Consider the following 18,253-nt stretch of genomic DNA (forward strand, 5'->3'; position numbering starts at 1 on the left):
CTCATGATTTTGGAAGGCTTGGGACTGGCAACACTGGATCAGACATGCTAATAGGGTTACCAACTGTCTAATCACATAAACCCAAACACCTTGCCCCACCCCTTCCCTGAGGCCCCTTCCCTGTCCCTTCTCCAAGCCCCCGCCCCAGTCACTCCTCCTCCCCCCTGCCCCCATTGCTTGCTCTCCACAACCCTCACTCACTTTCACCGGGCTGGGGCACAGAGTTGGGGTGCAGGCTCTGGGCTGGGCCTGAGGGGTTGAGAGTATGGGAGGGGGCTCCAGGCTGAGCCTGGAGCAGGGGGTGTGGGGTGCAAGCTCTGGGAGAGAGTTTGGGTGCAGGAGGGGGCTCAGGGCTGGGGCAGAGGATTGGGGTGTGGGAGGGAGTAAGGGATACTTGCTCCCCGAGAGGGCTCAGGGCTGTGGCGGGGGGTTGGGGTGTGGGAGGAGGTGAGGGGTGCAGGCTCCGGCCAGGTGGCACTCATCTCTGGCAGTTCCTGGGTGGTGGCGCAATGGGGCTAAGGCAGGCTCCCTGACGGCCTTGCCCTCGCTCCCCCCTCCCCGCCGCTCCCAGAAGTAGCCAGCACATCCCTGCAGCCTGGGGGGGGGTCCACACTGTCCATGCCCTCAAGCACCTACCCCCACCCTCCCCACAGCTCCCAGCCAATGGGAGCTGCAGATTCAGTGCTGGGGGCAACACTCAGAGACACCCTGACCTCCCACCTAGGGCCTGCAGGGTCGTTCCGGCCACTTTCAGGAGCAGCGCAGGGCCAGGCCTAAAATCTCCCGGTTTGGCTTCAGTAGCCTCCAGGAGATAGAGCCTGATTCCGGGAGCCTCCTGGCGAAACCAGGAGGGTTGGCAACCCTTCCCGCTAACGGCAGAGGTGTGTGTGTATAAAACTGGACCATGTTGGGGTTGGTCCTGCTTTGAGCAGGGGGTTGGACTAGATGACCTCCTGGGCTCCCTTCCAACCCTGATATTCTATGAGTCTGTGATTACTGGAGCATGCTCTTTTAAGGGGCAGCGAGAGCCCCGGCTGCGTTACTGGACCCTCTTGCCCCTGCGGTGCCGCATGCGAGACCAGCCTGGCATTGCACTATAAACCCTGCACGTCTCCTTGCAATGGGCAAACTCAGGAGTAGGCGGCTCGCTGCCTGGTTTCTCTCTACACTGCATAGGAGGGTCTGAAATGGCCTGGGAAAGCAGCCCCTAGGCGCGGCCAACGCACTGAGCCCCACAGAGCCTCCAATGCTGAGCCAGCCCTGCAGCAGCCAAGACTCAGCTCCTCCCGGAACCTTTCTCAGCAGGGCTTGACGCGTAGACGGGCCTCTTTAGCTGCAGCACGCGAGCCATCGGGCGGGGTTTAGTTGTGATGGGCGGCAGTAAGAGCCAATAGGAAACACGTCTGCTCGCGGCTCCTTGTTTCAGGCCAATGGCAGGGTGCGGGGCTGGGTCCCGGAAGTGCCGGGGAGCTGGGAGGGGCGGAGAGTTAGCGCGGGGCGGACCCGGGCTGGGCACAGGCCGGGGGCAAAATGTCGGAGAGGAAGGTTTTGAATGTGAGTCGGGGGCGGGCCCTGCAGTGGGGGTGGGAGAAGGAGACCTGGGGGGAGGGGGGCTCCGTAGCGGGGCGGGGGGAGACCGGGGAGGGGAGAGGGACAGGTAGCGGGGGAGGGGAGGGAGACCGGGGAGGCTCCGTAGTGGGGGAGGGGAGAGGGACAGGTAGTGGGGGAGGGGAGGGAGACCGGGGAGGCTCCGTAGTGGGGGAGGGGAGAGGGACAGGTAGTGGGGGGAGGGGAGGGAGACCGGGGAGGCTCCGTAGTGGGGGAGAGGAGAGGGACAGGTAGTGGGGGAGGGGAGGGAGACCGGGGAGGCTCCGTAGTGGGGGAGGGGAGAGGGACAGGTAGTGGGGGGAGGGGAGGGAGACCGGGGAGGCTCCGTAGTGGGGGAGAGGAGAGGGACAGGTAGTGGGGGAGGGGAGGGAGACCGGGGAGGCTCCGTAGTGGGGGAGGGGAGAGGGACAGGTAGTGGGGGGAGGGGAGGGAGACCGGGGAGGCTCCGTAGTGGGGGAGGGGAGAGGGACAGGTAGTGGGGGAGGGGAGGGAGACCGGGGAGGCTCCGTAGTGGGGGAGGGGAGGGAGACCGGGGAGGCTCCGTAGTGGGGGAGGGGAGAGGGACTGGTAGTAGGGGAGGGGGACGGGTGGGGGTCGTAGCGGAGGAGAGGAGAGATGGCATCTGTCCTGCTGAGAGGCCTTCTAAGCTTTGCGTGCGGGTCAGCTCTGATGTGAGCGTGGGGAGCCCTGACATTGCGACCCTGCTCTGATCCTCAGTGGATCCCAAAGAGCTGGAGCACTGGGTGATACCCTGCTTCCCCTCCCCATTTCACCCTCTCACCCCACAGCCTCCCCACTGATGCCTTTTCTGTTTTGTTCTTGTAGAAATACTACCCGCCCGACTTCGATCCATCTAAAATCCCAAAGCTCAAGCTCCCAAAGGACCGGCAATATGTTGTGCGGTTGATGGCCCCGTTCAACATGAGGTGAGAGAGGTGGTGCTGGCTGTGCGTGTACTGGAGAACTTATGGGAACGCTGTTCTGTCACAAGCATTTGGCAGATTTCGTAGGTTATCCCTCCTCTGGGTTCTTACTGTGTTTCCATCGAGCTGGCCATATACTGGGATGGAGGGGGAATCCAGCTATTTGCTGAATGTACTGACTGGATTTTGGTAATAAGGAACGCTTGTGAGGTTTTGGCTGCTTTTTTTTCTTTTTTTTTTTTGAGCAAGTTACTCTGTGCACCACAATATTTACAACTGATGTAACCCTTTGGGGTGCAGGTCTACTTTGTATAGCTATAAACTAAATAGCAGAATCTCCTCTGGAATGACTTAATCTAGACACTCTCAAACTACTATGTATGCATGTTTAGCCAGCTGCTTAAATGCTAGGGCTGACTAAATGTTCCCCTGCTGTATTCATAAGGGTCTTTCAGGCAGGCCTGAGGATCGCATGACCAGACTCAAGTCCACCTGGACTTTTACTTGGGATGGACAAACCTGCCTCTTTAGATTCAGCTTCTGCTGTTGCTGTAAAAACACCTCACAGAAACCAGGTAGAAAGGATGGTCTAGTGGATAAAACACTGGACTGTGACTGGTTCAATTCCTGGCTTGGCTACAGACTTGTTGTGTGAGCTTGGGCAAGTTACCCAATCAACCCTGTGCCTCAATTCCCTGGCTTTGTTTTTTAACTAGTGGGGGGGCAATACCTGTCCACTAATAATAATTATATAATAATATCCATTAATGATGGTGAGGTCCTCAGAAACTACAGTGATGAAGGCCATATAAGTACCTAAATGTCCAGAGTGTGCAGGAACGCCCCACTCCGGAGCAGTATGTGAGAGGGAGGCAACTGTCAATCAACAGAAATGACACTGATCAAAGATTACATGGAAAAAATAGCAATGTATCGAATGTCTTTCTATTCTGGTCATCTTAGATGTTATGTATAACAATAGGTACCAGATGTTCAGATGTTACAATGCCCATTAAAACTAGGCTCAGCCCCCATGTATGTCAGTTAGACTCCTGTCTTTCTCTAGTTTTTTATTACACTGTGGACCTAATGCACTTTCTCTTTGCTTCGTGTAGGTGCAAGACATGTGGTGAGTACATCTATAAAGGCAAGAAGTTTAATGCTCGCAAGGAGACTGTTCAGAATGAGGTGTACTTGGGGCTTCCCATCTTCCGCTTCTACATCAAATGTACCCGCTGCCTGGCAGAAATCACATTCAAGGTGAAGATTTTGGGACTTCTATAGCTGGGCTCTTGATATCTGGGGAGGCAGCCTGGTGTAGATCCGGGCACTGAGTGACAGGAGATCTCCATTCTAATCCTAGACGGTTCCCAACAAATGCTACTATTTTAAGACAACCAGAGGTCAAATTTTGCATCCAAACTATTTGATCTCTATCCCCCTTTTAACAAACAGTAAAGTATCTCATCCACAGTGTGAGTAGGGCACTATTGCTTCTCAAATGTCTGAGTACAATGGGTGTTTCTAGGGTATAAATAATCATTCTTTTGGCAGGTGATGTGAATAAAACAAGGTTGAAGTGCTTTGTGTAGTTTTATGTGTTGCTTTGAAAATCATACTGGCTGTTCATTACCAGCACTGAATAGATGAACAATGATTGGAGCAATAGCAGCCTGTCGTGCATGTGGCATGTTCACAATCATTCCCTTATGTTGCCCCTGTCTTCCTCAGACGGATCCTGAGAACACAGACTATACAATGGAACATGGCGCCACTCGGAACTTCCAAGCTGAGAAGCTGTTGGAGGAAGAGGAGAAGAGGGTGCAGAAGGAAAGAGAGGAGGAAGAGCTGAACAATCCCATGAAGGTATTTGAATGCATCCTTCCCTTTCCCCTTAAGTCCTAAATATTAGACTGAGATCTGCAGGCCTCAGCCACTTGCGTTTCAGTGCGTTGAAGGAGGCTACTGCCCCAGTTCTGCAACTTTGGAACTGGCCTAGGCAGAGGTGGTAACTGAGGTCTCTGTAGGTTCTGTGTTATCCTGGAATGAGTAAAGGGAGTTTACCACTATCTTTAATTGCGCTTGTTAAGATCTGAAAACGAGGCTCCCCATACTCATGCTATCTCACGCCTAGTACTCATGCTAAACTTTGTCACTTAGGTACCATGGCAGCAGGCACTTAAGAATTGCCATGCTAGTAATGGAAGCTACAGTTCATGAGTTGTCGGTGAGGCTTACCCAGTACTTCAAGGGCTTTCCTGCTTTCCCTACTAGGTTTTGGAGAACCGAACAAAGGACTCCAAGCTGGAGATGGAGGTTCTGGAGAACCTGCAAGAGCTGAAGGAGCTGAACCAGCGTCAGGCAAATGTGGACTTTGAATCCATGCTGAAGCAGTATAAGGACTATGAGGAGGAGCGGAAACGAAGGGAGCTAGAGGAGGATGAGACGGAGATGAAGTGAGTCAGCTGGAAACATTGCTTATGTTTGAGTTCTGGTCAGACCTGGATATATGAAACTTTCCAGGCTGCCACCTGTGGGCTGGGCAGTGGTCTTAACAGCCCCCCCACATCCCCACAGCAGTATTTTAATGGGAGGGACAGTGCCAGAGATCCAAAAGAGGGTAACACTTGCAATCTGAGGGTGTGGGATTTATGCATGGTAGGGCTGTGGTGTGGATTGGGATGTGAGGAGATCTAATAGGATGACTGATATCCGACCTATCTAGACATACAGGTAAAGGACACACATGAGGTGCGGTGGCCCTAATATTGAAAGGGGTAAGGGAAATATAAGTGACCCTCCACGGGGCGGTGTTTGCACGCCAAAAACCACTGTCCCAGTTGGCATCTTTGGCAAAGAGATCAGAGACTGAAGTGGCCTCTGAGACTGAACTTGCCTTGAGAGGAGACCTCTTCCAGGGTGTAGGGCTAAAGTACCTTTGTGTCAGGGTGTGGGGAAAACCCCTATCGTTGTGTCCATGGTATTATTCTGGGGCTAAATGAAAGACCTTTCAGCAGCACTGAACTGCACCTAAAAAGGGGACTTGGAGTGCTGCAAGGATTCCAAGCTGTAACAGCAAACAGACTGGGAAGGGAAGATGGGGTCCAGCAGCAATGTGGGAGCTGTTGAATCCTGGCACACTCAAGTGGCTGTCCCAGGTCAGTTGTAACATATCAGAACTACAGTGTATGCAGGACAGCACTGCTCTTCGCAGGGCTCATGAAGGTGGATGTTTTTCATTGAGTCACAGACTCCAAGGCCGAAAGTCCACAGTGGTCATCTAGGGCTTGTCTTCACTACCGGGGTAAGTTGACCTAAGTTATGCTACTTCAGCTACGTGAATAACGCTCTCTGGTTGACTTCCTTTACCCTTCTGGAAGAGCTGGAATACTGGGGTCCACTGGAGAGCGCTCTGCCATCGATTTAGTGGGTCTTTACTAGACCCGCTAAATCGACCCCTGCTGCTTCAATTGCAGCAGCAATCTCCCCATAGTGAAGACCAACCCCTAGTCCAGGGGTGGGCAAATTTTTTGGCCCGAGGGCCACATCTGGGTGGGTAAATTGCATACAGGGCCATGAATGTAGAGCTGGGGCAGGGGGCTCGGGGCTGGGGTGCTGGGTGCAGGAGGGGTTCGGGATGCGGGCTCCGGCCCAGTGCCACTTACCTTGAGTGGCTCCGGGGTGGCAGCGGTGTGCAGGGGGGCTGGTAATCCCACGGGCCGGATCCAAAGCCCTGACAGGCCGTAGTTTGCCCACCCCTGCCCTAGTCTGACCTCCTGCATAATACAGGCCAGAGAACTGCCCCAGAATAGTTCCTGGAGCAGATCTTTTAGAAAAATCATCCAGTTTTGATTTAAAAGTTACCAGTGGTGGAGAATCCACCATTGACTCTTGGTAAATAGTTCCAATGATTAATTATTCTCTCAATTAAACATTTAACACCTTACTTCCAGTCTGAATTTTAGTTTCAAGTTCCAGCCATTGGATTGTGTTCTACCTTTGTCTGCTAGAATGAAGAGCCCATTATCAAATATTTGTTGCCCATGTGGGCACGGATAGACTGTAATCAAGTCACTCTGTTACACCTCTCTGGGGGATCCCTTTGCTTTGCAGAGCTATGCTGGAACAAGCCCAGAGCAGGCGATTCCTGGAAGACTCTGACTCTGATGAGGAAGCTGTCCAAGTGCCCTCAAGGTCAGCGCTGAAAATGAAACCTACTGACATCTTGCAGGAGGTAAATCCTGGGGGTAGGGGCTTTTCCAGCAGTGCGTCTCTCTGAGACGGGAGATTTTTCCACAAGGGAACAAACTAAAACCCAGCGAACCACATTGCATGAGAAGTCCCCTGTTTTGGAGACTTTGAGGCACAATTGCCTCTCTTGCAGGCCCAGTTTAGAAAATGTGGCTCATTGTGTATTAGACTGAAAGGAAGAAGTGAGAGGTTTTGGTCGAAGTAAACTTCAGCCTGTATCAACTAACAAAGGGGCTCATCTCCGTGGTGGTGAGCTGCCGCTAAGAGCCCCCACCCACAGAGTCATGCCTGATGATGGTTCAGCGGTCAGCACGTTGCTGCTGGCTTTGCTCCCTGGTTTTGGCTTGTACCCAAAAGGATTGTAATGGTTTAATCGTTATACAAACGTAAGTTACATCAATACAAGATTAGCAGTGGTGGAAGATGCCAGCTGGACATCCCTGAAGAATGAAGCCCTGTGTTTATCCACAGCAGGGCAAGCTCCCGTGCATGATCACAACCTATTGTTCTGATGCTTGCTCTGAGGCGGAGGGAGTTCAGTCCTTGGTATAATCTCCACAGAAGATCCAGCATACGGGCCAGTTAGTGCCAATGGCAGCGGTTTCTCTCTTATGTCAATCCCTGTCCACTGAGACCGTCAAACAGTGCAGGCTGGTGAAAGCTTTCAAGTGACTCCCAAGCCAGGCTGGAGTTCAACTGTGAGATGTTCTCTGTCCCAGTCCTTCTGAGCCATCTCGTCACAAGTGTGTTAAACCCAGTGGTTGGTCCAGCAGCCAGCATGTGAGATCAGAGAAGCTGGATACTGGAAAGTCCTGTTGCACACATCTGGATCACCCCTCTGCCAATGGACAACTGTGCCCGCTGACCAGTGTCTCTTCCAGCCTTGCTGTGGATGCCCCAAGCAACGGGGCATCAGTCTTTGGGGAGGCTCTTCCACACCCTTCTTGATCTCTGGACAGCAAGCTTTCCCTGGTATTCAGCCTGAATCTTCCTGTGCTGATTTCGTTCCTCTGCACCTAACAGTGCTCTGTCCCATCCTAGCCACACCTTTTCTTCACACCCTGTAGATATCCAGCGAGGGGCTTTCTCCTTGCTGCTCTGTGACATGATACCTCTGTGTATGCAGCTCAAACCACCCTTGATTTGGATGATGATGTGGCATTTTGCATAGTCTCCCCCCCCACCCCACCCCAAGGGCTCCAAGGACCGAGAGCATTAATATTTGTGCTCCCTTCTGTAGGACATGGAGCCCCAGAGCAAGAAGCTAAAGACTGAAAGCTGGGAGAGGAGTGTGGGCAAACTGAACAGCAAGTCCCAGCTGGCCGGCCTGGTCACGGTGAAGAAACAGACCCCGGGCTCCACCACCGCTAATGGTGTGGGGAAGCAAACTACACTACAAAGCTCAGGTAACTTGGGTTCTGTCTCACCTACATGGTAATGCAGGACCTGATTAGCCCCTTAACTCCAGGCCACCAAGGTGGGTTCTAACAGGTTGGGGACATCAAGCAGCTTAATCATGTGTGTCTGTGTTGTCTTCAATTATATGTTGCAGTTTAGTGATTCACGACCCAACAGAATTTTGTCAGAATGGCATCAAGTCTGGTGTTGGGATTTCCAGTAGGGGCCAATGCCCAGTGTTTCAGAGAGGAAGCCATCTTCTCTCTCCTGCCTCCCATATAGTGCATTGTTATGGGGAAGTAAAATTCCTTCCTGACCACTCTGGCAAAGAGCTTGTGTCCTGAAGCATGAGAGCTGATTGCCAGTGTCTGAACTTCTGTATTGACATTTTGATGCTCAGATACAATGATGGTGCTAGTCTATAGAAGTACTATGATAAATATTTTGATATTATTGCTCATAAAATTATTGAGCTCCTCTGTTCTGTGTCTGTACAGCACCTAGCCCAAAGGCGTCCTGGCCCATAACTTGGGCTGCCTGTGCGCTACAGTAGTACAGACGGTAATGCGAGACCAGGCATGGGATTTGAATTTACTGTGCCATTCCAAAACGTACTTTCCACAAGGAGGTTGGGGCTGTTGACACAGCTGTCTGCTACAGTAACATAAACAGCTTGCAGCTGATCACAAGCCATCTTCTGTCTTCATTTTACTGTCCAGGGAGTTTATATTGTATGCTGTGATATTTGGGACATGCTGTTCTGCCTTCCCCAAACTCCCCTGCACTTTCAGTTGCACACGGTATTCTTTCCTTCCTGTCCTAAACTGTTGCACGGGATTGCTTTGTTCTGTTGAACAGCGGCTGTGTTCCATCGCAGAGGTGGCTGCATTGTGATGGCGGGCGAAATGATCCCAGCCCTCTGGGTAGTTTAATCTTTTTGAATGACAGGTGCTATGTAAGATTACATTGGCTGCTGATCCAAACCTGGTGTTCCATGAATGGCCCAGCTGAGTGATGTTTTCCCTATATCATCCACACACCAGTCCCTCCGCCCCACCTTTCCAGCCTGAGAGCTTGTACAGCAAAGACAGTTTCACACACAGGAGGCCACCTCACAGAAAGCATCTGTGTTAGACTGAGGTTCAACTCACCTCACCCTCGTCTAGTTAGGTGGAATCCGCGTATGCTTAAGTATCTCCGACGTTTCCATTCTCTTATGTCACCACAAGGGGGCAGGAGGAGAGCCTCCGTAGAAATGCGACTCTCTCTTCTCCCAGCAACATCAAACCTTTGAATCCTCTTTGCAACTCAGACAGGGTGCTGAGGAACCTGTTTTACTCCAGGTCCTAGTGCCTGGTGTTGCAGTGGGTGCCCAGAACCTGGCAGGGCCTGGGCCCGCCCCTCGGGGTGGTAGAAGCCCATCCGTGCAGCAACAGGAGTGCTTCAACTCCTGATTTCCTCGGGCGTCCGTAAGGTGCAGCTCTCTGTTCTCCAGCAGTGGGTGTGGGGTGTGAATGATTGAACCTGCTCTGTTTGGTTTCTAGATGCTGGAAGTTGGAGCTCCTCGTTACCTGCTGTGACCCAGCCCCCATCAGCAGCCCAGGGCTCTTCCCTCAGCCTGTTGGGGGCGTATTCTGACAGCGAAGACAGTACCAGTGACTGAGTCTGTGGGTCTCTGCTGAGAGCTCTCACTCCGCTGCCTTACCCAGTTGGGGTAGAGCGAGGCCAGGGGTTGGCAATGGGATGCAGGGAGGGCAGAGTTTCCTCTCTTCACCCCACCACCAGGCAGCTGCTGTCCTAACAACCAAATCCTGCCAGAGAGCTGGCATCCTTGTGCATAGACAATCCCAGTGGGATTCCCGGGCAGTCTGCACACATGGCCAGCCATGTGTAATTGGAGCTGCTCTTCCTTCCTGGAAACCCCGAATATACCGTCATGTTACAGCATTCCTTCAAACTGGGATACAGGAGTACCACTTCCAGTGCAACCAGATTGCCTCCAGGCATCTCTTCCTATTAAACATCCTTCAATCCGGGCTCCTGTCAGCCTGTCGTGAGTGATGGTGGCACCAGCAAACCAAAGCTGCCCAGGGGAAGAATCTCTATTAGATGAGACAAGCTTCCTCTTTTCAGGCTTGTTTCCCACATCTTCCTGACCATGTGTTTGGGGAGATTGGGGAGTAGAAAGTGGCTGCCTAGTCTGATAGCGGGAGCAAAGCCCCAAAGTCGGAAGGAGCTGAGAGCAGCAGGTCACCTACTGTGGCTGGAATCCATCATGCCGCGTTTATCGAAAGCCTTGTCATCAGCAGCTAAGTGGAGGGTAATGAAGTGTGTGGTTCTATATACCAGCATCTCCCTCACCACTCCAGTCTCCTGGAATTCCTGTAAAGCCCAATCTGTCTCCAGGCCTCTCTGTTAACTCTTACCATGTCTGAATTCTTGGCATGGGGCTCTGGTTTAATGTGTAACTTGTTTTGCTCTTCTCTTGTGTCCTCCCCGACATCGCTGCATTTAGCCTGTGCGTCCCGATACAAGGTAGAGGCGATGTTAGTGCCTATTACTCCCCATGAGGATCGTGCCATTTTTAACACAGTTGTTTAACTTCAGATGTAATAAAGGATTCTGAAGAGCATCTCTCCCTTCCCCTGTCATTCTTTGTAAAACTGTCTTCAGATGGTGTTGCCTACTGGTGAGGGTAGGAGATTGGGAGTCAGGACTCCTGGGTTCTCTTGCTGGCTCAGTGTGTGACCCTTTTAGTTGAGAAGCAGCGAGTCACTAAACCACCTGCCCAAGAGGCCGATAGGAATGTGTTGTGCGTGGATCACTGGAGTTGGGGATGGAGCAGATTTAAAGTCCTGGATCAAACCTGTGCCCACAGAATACATAGGGCATGCAGCTGAGTTCAGCAACCGGGTGCTCGCTTCATGCTATTGTTGTGTCCTTAGCTCATAGACTTTAAGGTCATAAGGGACCATCCTGGTCATCTAGTCTGATCTGCACATTGCAGGCCACAGAACCTCCCTCCCTCCCCCTCCTGTAATAGACCCCTAACATCTGACTGAGTTACTGAAGTCCTCAAATCATGATGTAAAGACTTCAAGTTACAGAGAATCCACCATTTATACTAGTTTAAACCTGCAAGTGACCCATGCCTGATGCTGCAGAGGAAGGTGAACCACCCCTCTCCTCTCCCCCCCGCCCTGAGTTCTGAAGCCCCTTAAGGTCTCTCAGCAGAGTCAGAAAAAAATCCCCAAACCTCCCTATGGTCTCTGTCCCCCCCCCTGCCCCCCCCAAGTCCTTCCCTAGCTCTGTAATGTACTTTCCCTGGGTTCTCCAGTTTCTGCGACATGCTGTTTTTCTTGCTTTGAGTATCAGTGGAGAGTTTCTGTCTCCCTGTGGCCTTCTAACTGGGTGAATCAGACAAGACGAGGTCAAACAACTGGCTGATACTCAGGCAATAACCTCTTTGTCTCACATCATTCCTAACTACGGCCTGGACCCCCACACCCATCAGGGCAGTCCCGGCTCAATCAGCTTTTTACCCCAATGCTCAGGAGCAGCCAGTGGAGAGTGACCACAAGGGGCAAAGGCAGCCTTGAGTGTCCCCCTCTGTCCCTGTAGAGGGGGGGTGAAGCTGCTCAGCTGTAGCTTCACTGGAACCAGCGACTCCTCCAAAGAGCGCTAGGAGGATGCAAGTGTGAGCGCCTGCCAGAGGCTTTGATTTCGGGGTGGGACGAGCCAGAGACTACTGCCCTTGCAAAGGCTGGAAGCCCCGCTCAGGGGGACAGTCACAGCAGAGCCTAGTCTGAGCACTGGCAGGCTTAAGGAAGGGCGAGCTGTGCAGTGCTCTGAACTCTTGCCAGGCTTACAAAGGTTAAACCAACAGCTGCAGGGAGAGGAATCCAGCGCTATGCTGTCCGGTGCTGCTGCTTGGTCTCTCTCTCCCCCGCCGCCTTTCTGGGAGTGGGGGCTGGCAGGGGAAGGGGGCCGGCCTCCTTAAAAACAGAGCGCTCCTTGGGAAAGGCACTGGCCAGGCTGCTCCCGCTGCACTGCCTGTCTCTGCGGTTGGGGATGCACCCCGCCAGGCCCCAGAAAGGAGCCGGCAGCCAGGAGACGCTGACTCCGCTGAGAGACATTAATGGGCTTCAGAACTCTCGTAATTAGATTAATCTAAAAAGGGTGAGCAAATGCCCCCGGGGAGCCTTGCTGGCGTAGCAGTACCAGTCCGTGTCCGCCAGACCTGCTGGCACCATGCGTGTAGCAGCCCTGCGGCTCTGGTTTACCCACGGCGATCAATGGAATTCCTCTGTCTCATTGGAATCCCATTTCTCTTGGGCCTCTGTCTCTTTTCCTTTGTGATGACAACGGGGAGGACTCCGTGCTCTCCCTTGCAAGAGGCACGTACCGCATTGCCGCTGCTGAAGGAGCACCCTGGCCTTTGGCAGGGACGGCTTGCTTTTGTCGTCACGTTACCAGCATTTCTGTGGTCGGGCTCCCTCTCGGCGGCCGGTTAGAACTGGGTCGTGGCATTGAGCGCGCATGGCAACAGCTGCCGGGTGACACTTTGAAAAGATTGGGGTAACTTCTCGTTTCCCATCTGCCAGGCTCCTCCCCCTCCCACCCCAAATCCCACTGCTAGCCCCTGCAACTCACCTTTATTTGTATCACAATAGCACCTAGAGGCCCCAAGCGAGATCAGGGTCCCATTTTGCCTGGTGCTGTATGTACCCCTACAGCAGGGCTGTCCCTGCCCCAGAGAGTGGGGGAGAATGCTGCTATTGCCTCTTTCACAGGTGGGCGGGTAGCTCAGGGCTCACACAACTTTCTTCCTGAGGTTGCCCAGGCAGTCTGCAGCAAAAGTGGGGCTTGAACCCAGTTCTCCAGAGTCCCACGGCGATGCCTTCTCCGCAAGCCCATCCATCTTGCTGCCGTGCACTAGAGAGAGATGGGTCTGCCTGGAGTCGAGAGACTTCACTTCATTCCAGGTAAACCAGAAGAGTCTGCTAGCCCTGTTTTCAGTGGGGTACCTCGGCACCCTCCCCTCCAATGAGCCTTCCTGTCTGCTATGGATCTTTGCCTTCAGTGAATCTTTCCCACATGCCTTCACCACTCCTTGCTCCATGGGGTCATCCGCTCTGCCATGGCCACTTACGACCCCCCCGCCCTGCCCCCATCTGATCACGTGCTCCTAGGGGCTTTCCATTCCACCACCTGGTGCGGGGTATGATCCATTTCTGCCTCATTGCCTCCCCAATCGTTCCATTCTTCACCATCTGTCCTCCTTGATCGTTATCATCCTCTTCAGGCAGCGCTTGTCAAACCTTATCGGAGCTGGCTTTCGTCAGGCTTGCGTTTCCCTGGGTCTCCCAGCTGCGTAGCACTGTTGGAAGAGTCTCCCATCCGTTTGACAAGAGGGAGACGGTGACAAAGATGGCCGGGAGTGTGGTTTGTGGTAAGGTACAGGCCTGGGAGCAGTGGGTTCTATCCCTGGCTCTGCCACTGGCCATAGGCAAGCCGCTTGCCCTCCTTCTGCCTCAGTTTCCCTGTCTGTTAAAGGCTACTCTGACCTGCCAGACAGAATGCTTGTGACACTTGGTTAATGCGTGTTCATAGAGCAGGTTGAGAATGTTGGATGGAAGGAGCTAGGGAAAGGCAACCTGTTATTAAGAGGCTGGAAATGTCAGAAAAACAGCATTAAGCGACTGTAACAAGTGTTTATTGTAACGAATGGGAGACCCAGCGCAAGTTATTTGTGGCCATCCTCAGAGGTAGTGAGGTACCTGTTAGTTCGTGCCAGCAGGGTCTATGCGGGGCGCTTTGAGCGTGTGCAGGACATTTGAGTGCCCTTCAATTCACACCCCCATAGTCTGCACTGCAATTTAGGGCTTGATCCTGCCGAGTCATCATGTCGATCACCCGATGCCTCCCCACCACGCGCTCATTGGAGTGGGGGGTGGTTCTGGGCAGACTGGATTTACACAACGGCAGGGCAAGGAACGGTTAAAGGATTTAGTTCAGCCCTTGGCCAATGCAGGATCGGTCCAGCTCCTGTCGTCTCAGGGTTCTGGCTGGTAATGGGGGGGGGTGGCCCTTTAACCAGGTTCCTGAAGGTCTTTAGCCCATGGCTCTTGGTGCCTGCGTGTTAGGCAGGGACTCACCCTACACGCTCATGATGGTCTCTTCTGGCCTTCAGATCTATGCAGTGAAAGGTGGCGCTTGCCCTGCCTAGGGATAGCTTTATAGAGATACAAGCCAGGCCCCAGTGGTTACTGTCCACATGCACGACACGCAAGTGAGCAGCTCGGAGTATTCTCGCTGCCTGGCTCTGAAAAGCAGGGTCACAATTCCCCCCTTCCCCCTCTCCCCCCTGCCCCAGCCTGCAGAGCTGCCGTTCATTGCTATGGGAGGCGGGCGTGCAGCAGGGCCAGCGTTCCCACTGCGTTCTCCGTCTCCGCCAATTGCTCGCGAAGAGTCTCAGGCTGAGCTGATCCTGTGTACATGGTGGTGGCACCTCTCTTTACCCCCTTCCCCCCCCCCCCCCCCAGGCACTCTTCCCCCAGGCACAGCAGTAATGAACCTTGCTCCATCCTATTACCTCCCCAGTCCCGCTCCGCCTCCACCAGGTTAGCAGCTCCCACTGGCTTAGTGCGCCGTGTAATAAACCCGTATGGAGGCTTTTGATTTTGCCAGCACAATCACATTACTCCCTGTTAAAAATGGCTGGACCTGGGGTAATAAATTGGAGGTGTCAGAGCTGTTTGCTTCTTCATCTCCTTTCATTACCCAGAGCAGCAATTGATCTCCTCTGTTGCTGTCCTCCAGCGGCGCTGGGGGAAGCAAATAGGAATTGCAAGTACCGATGATGCTTCTCGGGGGAGGGCGCGGTTTGCAGGGGGACAGTTGGGTCTGTTTGGGGGACAGACGGGGGAACTGTCCCACTCTTCCCCTCCCTCCCCCTTTGTGGGAGCATTTTCGCAGCATTCTAGCAATTGGAGAAAGATGAAAGATCCTCGTTAGGCTGCGTCTGATCCATCCCTCGCTGCAGCCGGGTTGTTCCCTTGAGTGTGCTCTCCAGCGCTTTGTCCGGTTTAGAATGACTCAATCGATGCGGCATCCACTGTATCCTCGGGGAGACCATTCCACCATCTCCATTTTCCTCCCCACAGCAGTGATGGGGTTCTATTGGGGTGTTTCAGGTAATAAAGGCAGGGGGGAGAATTCACCGTTGTGGAGCAGTCAGTTCCAGGCCCGGCTCTTTGCCCGGTGTCCCAGCCAATGCGCAGCATGTGCCAGACTCAATCCGTTCATCCCTCAGGGAGTTCACTTCTCTTTCTTTGCGAAGAGTACCAGGGCAGATGTGAGCTGAGCCACCAGCTGCTTTTTCGCCACTTGGGCCCTGCTTACAAGGTCCAGCGTGGGTGGCGTGTGGAGCTGGATTTCCAGGCGCTGGTCCCGTTATTACCAGATTCCAAGTTTCAAAGCCCAGCGCTTCAGCACCCCAGCTGCTTTCGGGTAGGTCTGCACTGCAGTCATGGAGTGTGATTGCAGCTTGTGTTGACGTACCCAAGCTAGCTCAGGTGTCGGAGCAGCGAATCCAGGACCGCACTCACTCCAATGCAGGCTCCACCAGCCCCCCTGGAACCCGGGGCAGTTACTCACAGGGCTAGCCCCTGCTGAAGCTTCTGGCACATCCTGGTGCCAAGCAGGGGTGAGCCCCAGCTGTGCCAATAGCAGCTAGCTTGCCTGCACTATCGGGGGGTTTGCAGTGGTTGGCTGGCCTATGGGCCTGATCCAAAGCTCCCTGAACTCAAATGGCTGTCTGTCTACTGACTTGCCCAGATGTGGGATCAGGCCCTGTATTCCCAGTTCAAGGCACCCAGCCCTAATTAATGAGCAGGATTTCACTAATGAACCCTCATTTAAAAACAGCAAACAGGGACCTATTTCAGCATGGATTTAACACACCCAGATTATTTTGGGTGCGTGTGCGCGCTTGAGGGAATGAGATGGAAGAATTGTTAACCCCCTGCATTTAAAGGAAACAAAGGAACAAGTCTAAATCAGATTTTCCTCTTGATTCTTCTGTTACGAGAACAATTAACGTTCCTGGCAAATGAATTATAATTAGCAGCCCCTTCGAACGTTAATACTTCAGATGCTGGATATTTATATAGGGCTCTGGTATTTATATTTGATGAGATCTGTCAACAACTGTTCTGCTAGACAGAATATATTTCAGCCGAGCACATTAAACAGGACAATTAGCTGGCTCTTACGCTTATTCCCCCTAGAAACACATTTAGGCTACTTCTCAATTGCTGATTGGGGAGCAGGGGCGGGGGAGGGGTTCTTTGTTCTGAAACAGAGGAATAGATTAGGGTCCCAGGAGGTGGCAAAGAACGGTACCGGTTTTATGAATACTAAGTACAAAAAGCTACATTGAGGTCAGGACTACAATGTACCAAAGGCAGAGCATTCAAAGGGAAGCAGCGGCAGAGTTCAGGGCTCAGGTTGAAAGGATGTCTCTCTGCTTTAAAGGGAAAACAATGAAACTCTGCCCTTTTTGGCTGCTCGATGGTGAACGAAGAAGACATGAAAGATTTCATTTCCTTCTCCAAAAAAGAAAAAGTGAGGGGGTTTTTAACCTTAGAAAAATCAGAAAGATTAAATCCGGTCTTCCCTGTTTTTCTGCTGGGTGTCTCCTTGAAAGACAAGAGAACTGGGAAGGGAGGGGTCTCAACCCTTAACTGAAGTGGGGAGGAATCTTTAAAGACAGCTTTTCTCCTGAGCGTTTGTCAGACCTTTGAGTTAAATCAAGGAGAACAAAAACAAACAGGCCCAGAGCTTTGAACAGTCTGACTAAAAAAACCCTCCCACGGTGGCTCAAGTTCCACTTCCTTGGTTGCTAGGTGGTGGTGTATTCCTACTAGTTTTCCAGTTGTCCATAGAGACCTCCATAAAAAACAGTATACAAGATTTGAATGTATAGTGGTAGGTCTTTATCCATCATAAAGAAACAACGCAACCACAGAGCACTAACAACCACTAGGAGTTAGGCACCCAAATAATTTTGAGGATCTAGCTGTAGGGCCCTGCTCCTGCTCTGGGTAGATGGACTCTTGTTTCCATACAGAGTCACCTTGCCTTGAGCAGGTGCTTCAGGACCATGGCTGCAGGAACCATGCCTAGCTGCCATGCAGCAAATTGAGTGCTAGTAGCTCTTCAGAGCCCTCATGCGCTTGCCCTCTTAACCTCAAAGGACACCAGGTAAGGGCCCCCCCCCGCCCCATCCTGCAAGTAGATCTATGTCCGTTGAAACCCACTGGTATCAGTCCCGCATGGAAGAACATGCAGGCCTGAGCCTTAATTAGGAGCAATGAGAAACTGAGAAATGAGGTGGTGTTTCAAATGTCCACTCATCCAACTTTCGTGAATGTTTTCTAATCAGCTCGAAGTAAGAGCCTGTTTCTCTTCCCTGTTGTTATGTTTTGTAACATAGAAATAGAGAAGTGAGATGAAAACATAAAATAGTCTTGCTGGAAGGTTGCAACCTAGCACTGCTTTGTTTTGTAGAATTCAGAATGATAAAAGCAGAGAGAGACAAAGCAGGCTGCTCCCAGAGGTACAACTCACCCCACCTTGTTACTCTAGGCTCCCTGGCTGCAAACTGACTGCTGTGGTCACGCTTCCCTACAGAGGCTCCTGCCTGCAGGACCAGGAAACCCCTGAGCATTTAAATTGATAGCTTTACAATGTTAATAGTTTTCCATACACCACACCTGTGAGCCCAGTTTTCCAGGGCTTGCAGCATTCAGACACACACACATCCATGTAGCCCCAAGGATATTTTTAAAGCTATATAAGTTCTTATGAATGTATTTTTATTACAGTAGCACCCAGAAGTCCCAGCTGAGGGTATCTCTACACTCCAACTGAACTGCAATTGCGGGGAGAGGATTGAGCTTGGGTAGGCAAACCCACATTAGCTTTCATCTAGCTGGCATGGCGGCAAATAGCAGTGAGGACGTGGTGGCATGGACTTCTTCAGCATCAGCCGTACAAACCCCCCGCCA

At 52.4% G+C, this 18,253-nt stretch overlaps 1 protein-coding gene across 1 annotated transcript; it reads left to right on the forward strand.

The window, feature by feature from the left end:
- Positions 1–1,472: 1,472 nt before the first annotated feature.
- Positions 1,473–10,812, forward strand: YJU2 (YJU2 splicing factor homolog). Its single transcript, XM_073323935.1, has 8 exons — positions 1,473–1,554; positions 2,434–2,534; positions 3,647–3,791; positions 4,263–4,397; positions 4,806–4,987; positions 6,645–6,765; positions 8,023–8,188; positions 9,725–10,812. Exons 1-8 carry the CDS (start codon positions 1,531–1,533, stop codon positions 9,841–9,843), a joined length of 993 nt encoding a protein of 330 aa, XP_073180036.1. The 5' UTR covers positions 1,473–1,530; the 3' UTR covers positions 9,844–10,812.
- The last annotated feature ends 7,441 nt before the right edge of the window (positions 10,813–18,253 follow it).

The sequence above is a fragment of the Lepidochelys kempii genome, chromosome 25 (genome assembly GCF_965140285.1).
Source record: "Lepidochelys kempii isolate rLepKem1 chromosome 25, rLepKem1.hap1, whole genome shotgun sequence".
Lineage (NCBI taxonomy): Eukaryota > Metazoa > Chordata > Testudines > Cheloniidae > Lepidochelys > Lepidochelys kempii.